Source organism: Poromitra crassiceps, assembly GCF_964638095.1.
Source record: "Poromitra crassiceps genome assembly, chromosome: 3".
Classification (NCBI taxonomy): Eukaryota; Metazoa; Chordata; class Actinopteri; order Beryciformes; family Melamphaidae; genus Poromitra; species Poromitra crassiceps.
This window is the reverse complement of record NC_139625.1, coordinates 59230426-59241560: the sequence shown is the minus strand read 5'-3', so window position 1 is coordinate 59241560 and position 11135 is coordinate 59230426. Positions and strand designations below refer to the sequence as shown.

Genomic DNA, 11135 nt, shown 5'->3' with positions numbered 1-11135 from the left:
GACAGCGGGGAGCTTTACCGCTAGGACGTAGAGAGGATCACGCTCTTCCCACCAGTTCCCTTCCACCCTGACCAGGCACCCCGACCTACCAGAGGAGGCGCTAGTGACCAGGACACATACCCCGAATCCGGCTTCCCAACCTCAGGCCCAGCCTGTATGCCATGCCTGTATGGACGGCCGACAAAGCCGGAGGTAACACGTGGATACGAACCTGCGCCCCTCGTGTTGGTAGGCAGGGAATCTACCGCTACACTACCCGGACGCCCAACAAAACCATCTGCTCGGTTTGACCATAATCCTTCACAGTTACCAGTAAATGACGACTTTGTTGCACGCGCAGCGGCAGCACATGCACAAGAGAACGCGTGCCAACTCGACGGCTAATGCACTTTGACCTATTGACATGGGCGGGTTAAAGGCGACCCGGCGCTGGTTTCCCCCGCCTGCCACGCTGCCAGCCAGCCAACCTTCGTCAGCAGCTAATTAAATCTATCGCTATTCATTTGGCCTAATGTGCTTTTAATTGGATTACAGGGCCGCTGGTGGGGGGGGTTCAGGAAGGGGTGAGGAGGATGACAGAGAGCGGGGCAGGAGGTGAGGGGAAGAGGGAGAGAGAGGCTGCTAACCTTATTATCATGTGGGAGCAGGGGGCACAACGGACAGAGAGGAGATGCTTTCTAATGATGTGGGCGTCCGGGTAGTGCAGCGATAGATTCCCTGCCTACCAACTCAAGGGTTGCAGGTTCGAGCCCCCGTGTTACCTCCGGCTTGGTCATACGTCCATATAGGCACAAGTGTCTGCAGGTGGGATTAAGGGTTTGTGTCCTGGTCGCTGCACTAGTGGCCCCTCTTTAGTTCAGGGCGCCTGTTTGGGGGGAGGAGAACTGGGGGTAATAGCGTGATCCTCCCATACGTTAGTCCTGCCGGTGAAACTCCTCACTGTCAGGTGAAAAGTGGTGCTAGTCTACAGCTCTCCCCAGATCGGCAGAGGAGGTGGAGCAACGACCGGGACAGCAGGGGGAATTGGCCAAGTAGAATGGGCCGCTTTCACAGCAGCCATTTTGTGTCGAAAAGGCAGGGTAAACACATGTCCAAGGCTACAGGCATTACAAGGTGCAAGCAAAACATTGAGTGTTTCCAACTTCCAATCATGGAATCGCTGTGAAAAAGGCCTATCGGGGAGAAAACGAGAGGAAAAATCTGGGGGGAAATGATAAAAAAGATTTCTAATGATGCGACTGTTTTTGCAGTCAGCAAAGAGTCAGGTTCTCAAGAGAAACGCATCACATCTGTAACTGGCGGGGGGGACAGAGAGAGAGAGAGGGGATGGAAGCGTGGCGTCTTTGATGCGATGATAATAAAGTTACACTATGTAGGCATGTTTTGGCATCTGCGAGGGAAGTGAGCGAGAGGCAAAAAGCAAGACAGCGCACGCTGATAGCCAGAGACAAGAGAAGGAAAGATCAGAAGAGTCGGTGAGGAGGGAGGAGAATGCAGATGGCAGCGAGAGAAATGCCGCAGTGGGAAAATGCACGAGTTGTTTATTGTCTGCAGAAGTCCTAAGGCTTTGGGAGATGCAGACAGTCAAAGCAGGGGTTGAAGTGTAGCACTTTTAATAGTCTTGTTTTCCCAACACTCGCCTGTAAAAAAGAGAGCAGAAGAAAGGGAGAGAAAGGTTCCACTTTGTGCCTCACTCTCATCACATTTTTGAATGCAAACATCACAAAAGCCTGCATTTACACGCTACTTGACCACTCACTTGGCATTCAAGTCATCGTATCCAACAAGATTAAACGGGGCCTATTTTCAAAGAGCGGGGTCAATGTTTAATTTTTGGTTGAATTGATAAATAAATTACAGTTGGATCGATGGAGTTTTAATCTGCGGCTGCAGTCTTGACGTGCGGCCAAGTTCCAATCCCCCCCCCCCCCCCGCCCACTGTTTGCAACAAGCCATGGCCGCCTGATTATGAATGAAACTCGTGTCCGGCATGCTGACCCTTCATCTCCGGTGCCCAGCACACCTCCTTTGCACGCACACACACACACACACACACACACACACACACGAAAGCACAAAAATGTACTTTTGAATGTTGCGTGTAAATGTATGAATCAGTGTGCTTAAAGTGAGTGCTTAAAGCTGCTACATGTGGAGCAGCTTGTGGCAGCAGCATCAGAGACGGCGGCTCTGAGAAAGTGAACAAACTGTTAATAAAGAGAGAGCCGGCTCAGCTCTGTGCTGGGGACCACTCTGGAGCCCCTGGAGGTGGTTGTGGAGAGAAGGATGTTGCACAAGCTGCTCAACATAACAGACAACTACACACCCCCTACACAACCTACTGGTGGGACAACTACACACCCCCTACACAACCTACTGGTGGGACAATAGAGTGTCTTTAGTCAGATGCACCATCAGCTCCCCTACAGTAGGCTAAGGACCGTTACAGGAAGTCAATCCTGCAAGTTGGAAGTTGGAAACCCTCATTACTCTTTTGCTTGCCTGTGTTTACCCTGCCTTTTCGACACAAAATGGCCCCCGTGAAAAGGGTGTATTCTGCAGGGAGGGTCTTCTGAATGCACATTGCAAATGCACATTTCACATTTTGTTCTTAAAGCAGCTACGAGCAAGATTTTCGATTGTTATTAAACAGTCTAAATTTAATATCGATGCATCACATCTTACCTCTAATAGTAGACGAGACCAACGCAGAGTAGTCTCGCTTGAACCCCGAGTGAATCGGCCAGTGTTAGTCTGTCTGTGGCCAGGGCAGATCAGGAAGTGAAATGAAACGGTTTGCAGCAGCCACTTCGGCCATAACCACAAAATAACTTCCAAAAAACATGTTAGAATATAACGAGAGATGTTCGCGAGAGTGACCCCTGGTGACGCGAGGTTAGACAGACACAGACTCTATAATCATCAAGAGAGCAATCTCCGATTCACACGGCTTTGGTCTCAGCTGCTATTATAGGTAAGATGTGATGCATCAATATTGTAATTATACTGTTTAATAACAATTGAAAATCTTGCTCGTAGCTGCTTTAAAGTGTACATAAATAGCAATATAATATGCCTTACAGCTGATATTCTAATGCACATTATATAACAGTTCTGGCAGAGCAATTTGATTGGAAGAGGCATTCCAGCCGTGCTGATATTTAGTATAATATCACAGACAGGACGCATCACTGTATATCACTCCGCTTCACAGCTGTTCTAACGTTGATTAGGTTGCATTCACAGCATTTTTCTGCATGCACTCTTGCAGTAGTGACAGCGAAATGGATACGTTTGACCTTACTTATGGAAGGTAAGCTGAAATCATGTGTGCTAACCTCAAAGTAGCTAGCCTGGTAAACCAGCCCGTCACGTGAACTCACATTTCATTTGGTTCTGCCTGACGGTCTGGCCCCGACGCCAGTGGGGGGTTAGCAGAAGCTGCAGAGCGGAAGAGCCAATCAGCGACCCCCCTGTAATTGACAGCGCAAGTTGGCCAATCAGGAACGCCACTAGCACTGCACTAACAAAACAGTAATGGCCGCCTCCTTGCCTGATCGTCTCGAGGAGTCATGTCAGCGTTTGTCTAGTTTAAACAGCCATAAAGTGCAGTTATTGCAGAAATAGACTCAATAACAACAATTAAACAAGTACAGGAGTATCGCCGCAACCGCAGAGTTTCTCGGCGGAAAATATGTTTTTGCCATTCTCCCGAGTGGATTTGGGTTTGATTGGATCCGACGCTGATTGGCTGAAGGAGTTGTCTGTCAAGGCAACTACGCCCGCCCATGCTCCCGCCCCTGCTAAACCCCCCCCCCCCCCCCCCCCCCCCCCCATGGCGTCGGGGCCAGACATCAAGCAGAACCAAATGAAATGTGACTTCATGTGACGGGCTGGTTTACCAGGCTACAAAGTAGCTAGCATAGCTAGCTTGCAGTCAGGAAATAACGTTAGTTTAACTTGTTGCTCCGGAACCCTGGGGAGTGCAAATCCTGAGGCAACTGTTTTTGTGTTTTTGTTGGTGGAGAGAAATAACAGACAAAAATCAACTGTTCTCTCAAATCACTTAAAAAAATATTGAAACTAATACTTTAAGTATTATTATGGAACTGGAATAAAAGTGTATTACTGTACTTGAGTAAAAACCGGTCTGTTTTGTGTTGTAAAGCAATCTTGTGCCATAATGCAGATTTCCCACCCGGTGGTACAGAATGTAAGATGCCGTGTAGGCAGATAAAAGCTGCAAATCTCAGCAATTGTCTATGTTTACAGTAATTAATGTTTCAAGGTTAATATGGTAATGATTTGTTGATGTTTAAATGCTTATATTGAAAATGAAAACCAATCAAACCAACACACATACAGTACTGTACATTACAAATATTGCTTGAAAACATTGAATATCTTCATTGAGGATTGTGGACCTGCCCCAGGTTTAACATACATGTATGCTATGATGCGTGCTGTGACCGGGGGACCTTGGTGGCTGGCCCTTTATGCCCGCTGACACAAACAAGGTGACACTTTGGTTGCTTTGGTTTAAGGCTCAGCCTGCACATCCCAACCAGATGATGTCAAAATCAATATGGCAATGTCATCAGCCTTGCTCCAGGAGTAATGATGGTCGCTCAACCTGGTGTCCAGCCGCGCTCCCTCCAACACCATCGACATGCGCGCGCGCACGCACGCACACACACACACACACACACACACACACACACACACACACACACACACACACACACACACACACACACACACACACACACACACATAAATACATACATACACACATACACTTAAACACACCCACATCACTCCCCCACTTCTTCATCATATCATCGAGCCCATCAGTAGGCTTAATGGGGAAGGGATCAATACATGGTAGGGGTCGAGGTGTGCGAGGCGAGCCGGCGGGTGACTCGTGACACTCGTACTAATGGGCGGCGAGCCAACACCAGTCTACCCATCACTGTCAAACTAAGACCCCATTTACACCTGGTATTAACATATGATCTGTACATAAACGATCTCACCTTGCCTTCGCGTTTACACCTGGTATTTTTAAATGCGTTCTCGTTATTGAGATCACATCTCACATATAAGCTGTCAGAGGTGAAAGTAGTCTCTCAAGCCAGTCTATCTCTTCCACAATCTAACAATGTTCTATAGACAGTCTGTACTTCAGACTATTAAAATTTGGACAGAGGAAGTTGTCATCTTACAAAGAAAAAAATGCTTCAGACCAGAAGGAAGTTTGATGATATTTGACCAATCACGACACTCAGAACCATTGACCTATACTGTATATAATGGACCAACATAGCTCATTGACTTTGACACAGTAAAATGAAGCTCACTTCCGGATATTGTTTGATTTCGTTTGATTGGTTGAATGAATTATGCTACACGGAAGTACGAGGGGAGGGGGCGGCTGCCCCTAGCGGCTGCCGGGGGAGTTTCCGAATTTGCCCTTATCGCCGTAATGCATTATGGGTAGTCAGCTACTTTGGCTAATGTAGCTAACACTACTTACTTTACATTGCAGTAAAATGGCACTGAATGACCAAATTGATTTAACTTTTAACCATTTCGAGTAACACTGTTTCCATACGGACCCCCAGCGTTGGTTAGTTGTTTATAACGTGACTCTATTTAAAACGTTATAACGTACTCCGGTTTCTGTGCTGAATCCAATGGTCTGAATACAGAGGCTTAAGGCTTTATCTAACGGTATAAATAATGTTAAATGGTCCGCCATGTTATGGACGTTAGATGTATGGTATCTATATAGTTACGTGTGTCTACTAACATTATTAAAATATCATAAAGTAACGCTATTTTGTGATAATTTGCTCAACTATTACTTGCTACCTGATGCCTTGCGGCACATTGCTGCCTCTACCGGTCGGAAGTATTACTGTTCTTATTATCCGATGTTTGTCGTCAATTTTCCTCGAAATGGGGCTATAATTTGGAAAACGGAGCGCGTTAGAGCATGAAGAAGACTTGAAATTGTTTTTTCAGACCATAAACTAATTTGGAAAGTGTTTATTTAAGACATAGACCGAGAGAGAAGTTGGCTCGTTTCCCATATAGTTGAATGGATGTTCCCGGGAGTGCTACACAAGCTGCGACCCCCACTGGCCATTTGAAAGAATGCAATTTCCGCATAGGCGTCAAAAATAGGCAGGCTGAATTGGGCACTGCTCAGAACATGTATGACATCCCTGTAGTGACCTGGCCACCACCAGGCCGAGCTGTCTAGAAATGTATGACATGATGATTGATTTATGACCTCATCACTGTCTGAGTGAAAATGTGAGTGTTTTGTTTTCTAACAGTAACTGTCAGAAATTAAATGTGTCCATGCTACCTAGGTCCTTCTTGTAGCCTCTGCAGGGAAGGATTTATGGCACCACTGATTATGTCAATGTCTATGACATGATCAGACAGACATACGTGACATTATTGATGATGCCATACAGTTCTAGATGGCTCGGTCTGGTAACCAGGTATCTACATAGTGATGTCAAATAGTAAGTCAGTAACATTACTGGCAATGTTACTTGCTGGCATGCCAACTTACATCTGGCTGTCTAAAGCAGAGGTTCTCAAATGTTTTTCAGCCAAGGACCCCTTACAAGATAGAAAATATACCGGGGACCCCCTCATTCTGATTTGTCATTTTGGGCTAAGCTTAATTGTTTCCACGGTAACGTGCTTGACTTTTAATTTGATAGGTTTGTTATTAGAATGTAATCCATGAACCATTTTAGATTTAAAGCATAAACTATTTTCGTTGAACTATGAAGATTTTGCAAAAAAAAAAATTTTTTTTTTTTATTACATTACATTTACATTACGTCATTTAGCAGACACTTTTGTTTTGTCCAAAGCGACTTACAATATCACAATTTGTCAACAGTACAGAAAACCACTATGCAACACAATCAATGACAGCCAAGATATTTTGATAGACTAGCACCATGTAGGAAGTAGTTTGAGAAGGAATAAGTAACATGTAGCATTTTATTTTTTAATTAAAAAAAAAAAAAAAATACTTGCAAACTTTTCGCGGACCCCCTGGCAAAGTGCCACGGACCCCCATTTGAGAACCACTGGTCTAAAGGACGGAAGCTGACTCCCAACCACGCTCGAGTGACATCACTGATGACATCGTTCACTGATTACATCACTGCCAGGCAGCAATACTGTTTCGCCTGGCTCTGTTTGAACTGATTGACAGATCGCCTGTCCAGTGATCACGCAGCTTGCCGATCATGGACCAATAGCAGGCGGAGCTGCGGCTCTGGGAAACTCCCATCTCACGTGAGGTGCGGAAGGACCCAACCCATTCCCTCCCACTCGGGTGATGAAAAATCAAGATGGTGACACCCACCATTTGAACTCCACCAAGAAAACGAAATTTAATGGGATATATTTTTCCATATTATTTATGCCTATGCTTATGTGGTGGAGCCACTTCTATAACTGACTTTGTGTGTCCTTCCGTTTATTATGGCGTGGACTGTACGTTATGGCATGGACTGTCCATCTTACAGTACTTATAGAAGCGGACAATGTGTGTGTCTGTCCATCCTTCCATCCGTCTGTCTGTCCTGCGGGCCCCAGCCCCACAATCGTCGATTGCAGGCCAGAGCGATGACATCATTGTCATCATTGTCGAGTGCTTGCCAGTGGGGATGATGTCTGACGATGTCTGACGATGTCTGATGATGTCATATTAGTAAACAAACACAATCCATCATGCAAACGCCTAATGATGTCATACCCACTGTAACCTCGCGTCACCAGGCTCTTCTCGGCGAGAAAGAGCCTGGCTTCTGTTCACAATTGATTTTGTCACCCTACCTGGTTCCGCCCTAGACAGGAAGGGCAGCGTTTCTAGCTCGTCAACTTTTACGTTAACTTGACAATTTGACACAAGTATCAGAACGGCAAACAAAACAAAAGATGGACGTACCGAACAAAGTTTTTGAAGAAGTTATTTTAGAAACATTGCGGATTCACAATCTCACGTCTTTTAAGCCAATACAGAAGCTTTGAATCAGACAATTAATCGAGGAAAGAGACGTCAAGCTAACGGCAACAAATACGTTTTTTGGTGCACATCCTTCCGGTGTTCATTCTGGTTCCGTGGTTTACGCCCCATGACAAAAAGCGGGGTGAAAGGTGCCCAGACTATACCCACTGATGGACGGACACACAAAGTCAGTTATAGAAGCGGCTTCACCGTTCTATTGATCATCGTCAGGTGGTGGCCAGTGGTGGCTATGATGTCTTATATTATGTCATCAGTGATATCGCTAAAGCAATTGAGACATCATCACTAGGCTGATGTGTGGCCTGGTTACTTCTCACCTGGGTGTGATTTTTTTGTTTTCCATTTTTTCATTCAAAGAAACTAATAATTCAGCTGCTAATTTTGCTTCACACAAATGTCATGCGGATTCAAATTGAATGCATTTATATGTATTTATTATAACTGTATTTCAGTAAATACACCACACCACCGTTTCTTCCACTAATGCATCAGCTGCGCCTCTCTAATTCAACCACCTGTGATCCATTAACTCAATCACCTGTTGGATAGCCGACATAAACATTTCAATCCCCTCTTCTGTCCCGTTTGCCTCATTCGTCATGACTGCTCGCTCGCGTCCAGACCCACTCGTTTGTTCCCGACCCATTTTAAATTACGTTGGTGAAATGTTGTCAGCATGCCTACACGACCATGGCACGCTACATTTGTTGGCATCAAATCCCCGTCCACTGCGCCCTCCATCTCCTGCCACACCGTTCTCTCCCCCGCTGCCACCATCGGAGAAAGTTCATCATGTGACAGTCGTTCCTCCATGCACGCGCTCGGCGCCGACTGGCTCCGGACCGGAGTCTGCCAGCCCGGCTAGAGCCACAGCAGCGCTGCGGCCACCCCACAGCCCACTGGACCGTCACTCACCTCCAGCACGCTCTCCTTGTTGCCATGCTTTATGCCATCACGACCAGGTCGTACCTCTTCTTAATTCAGATTTAACCATCGTTGAACCTCTGTCCATATACTATTGGGATTTGACTATTGATATCATCTGACGCGATTACTCATTGACTTTGGCAGCCATCACACATTTATTGAACAAATACTACTATTGCTGTATGGGTGGTGGAAAGTGCCAATGATTACTTGACTAAGCATCCAATTGCCCCTGGAGAAAGAGAAAAGATGCAAAAAAAAAAAGAGGGGCACACTTTTCTTCGTGGCTTCCTCATCCGCCTGTCCTACGTCAGTCCCACGCAGCTGCCCACCGCACCAGATCCAGCCGCCGTCGACCTGGTTGAGGGCCAGGTCGTATCCCTCCCTGCTCCGGGTTCCTCTCCGGGTTCCTGCTTTCCTCCCTGCATTGCACATTGCACTCAAGCTCCATCCACATACTGTATGTCCCTCAGGGGGATAATGAAGCCGAGACTTCTGGTGAAACCGCGCCCCACCCAAGGCACTCGCCCCACTCAGTCTTTACCCATGTGCCCCGACTCCGCACCACGACCCTTCACATTCACATCCACGCATTCATACAATAAACAACCTTCTTTTCGTACATTTGGTCATGTATTTGTAGGTAGCTAATAATGATTAAATCCCTACTGTTTCTGTCATTCTCATCAAATCAGTATGAGTAAAATATGTCAAAATGTCCAAAACTGTACAATGCCTGTAAACATAGTTGCACTCCCAAGATCTCTAAACCTGCGACTTTCACAGGAGAAGAAGTGCCAGATTTCCAAAGCTGACGATGCCAATTAATCGATGAGCTTGTCACAGGGGAGCAGGGGGTTCACACCGACCGTTTTACCACATTCGTTCATGAAATTGACGACGTTGAGGTGGTAGGGGATCCCACCCATCTCCTCGCACTTCGCCACGTTCGTCCTCTCCGGATCTCCAGCAGCTAACACAGGACTATCAGGGTCCGCAGGATCCATCTCTCTCTGAATGGACAGCAGGTCTGACATCCTGTCGTTGAACCCGGCTGCAAAGTTGTCTGGGTTGATCGCCACAAAACACTGCCCGAGGTCAGCAACACGGTCGGTCACTTTCCATGTGCGGATATGTCGACTGTACTGTGCCCCGGCCAGGATCCCACAGAACACTTCCACCATCATTCCCAGACCGTAGCCTTTGTAACCACCTGTGGCTTCACTGCCGCCGATGGGCAGGAGTCCTCCGCCCGTCAGGACCTTTTTGGGGTCGGTGGTCAGGTTGCCCTGGGAGTCACAGCCCCAGCCCTCTGGGATGCTGTCCCCCCGCCGGTCATGGAGCTCCACCTTTCCAAGTGCGACTGTGGACGTGGCCATGTCCAGCACAAAGCTGTCCCCGTCTTTAGCAGGAGCTGCCACACTGAGGGGGTTGGTACCGAGGGTGCACTCTTTACCGCGTGTGGGTACGAGCAGTGGGGATGTGTTTGTGTATGACATGCCAATCATGTTTTCCTTCAAAGCTTGCATTGCGTAGTATCCGGCGATACCATAATGGTTGGAACCGTGCGCCACCACCCAGCCAATGCCCACTTCTTTGGCCTTCTTGATGGCCAGGTCCATGCAGAAGTTGCCGACCACGGGGCCAAGCAGGTTCCTCCCATCCACCAGCGCCGTGGCCACCGTCTCCTTCTCCACGACCGGCTCACCGTCCTTCTCACAGATCCCCGACTGGATGTCTTGCACATAGATGTCCATCCTGTTCAGTCCGTGGCTGTAGTGGCCCCTGCGGTCTCCCTCCACCAGCACTTCACCCATGCTGCGGGCGTGGTCCGGCTTGGTTCCTACTGCCATCATGCACCTCTCAATGAAGCTCTGCACTTCCGCTTGTGTAATCAGACACCTGGTCATGTTGAGGTACAGTATATTTGTATCTAGCTATATATATATATATATACATACATACATACATACATACATGAGTGATGACATCAGATGTATGATCCACACCGTTGTGACATCCTCCATTGCTGGCCGCAGATGATGTCAGTGATGATGTCATCAGTCTTGACATTGCTACATCATTGACGCACAATAGAGCACCGCAGGAATGAGTCCGGAAGTATACTTCCGGGTTTGTA

General features: G+C 47.1%; 1 protein-coding gene across 1 annotated transcript; it reads right to left on the bottom strand.

Annotated features, from left to right (window-relative positions):
• Positions 1-9819: 9819 nt before the first annotated feature.
• Positions 9820-10905, bottom strand: LOC310773195 (putative oxidoreductase YjmC; the record flags this gene model as incomplete). The annotated part of the gene is made up of 1 exon (XM_083633096.1): positions 9820-10905. One exon carries the CDS (start codon positions 10903-10905, stop codon positions 9820-9822), a length of 1086 nt encoding a protein of 361 aa, XP_083489222.1.
• Positions 10906-11135: the final 230 nt, after the last annotated feature.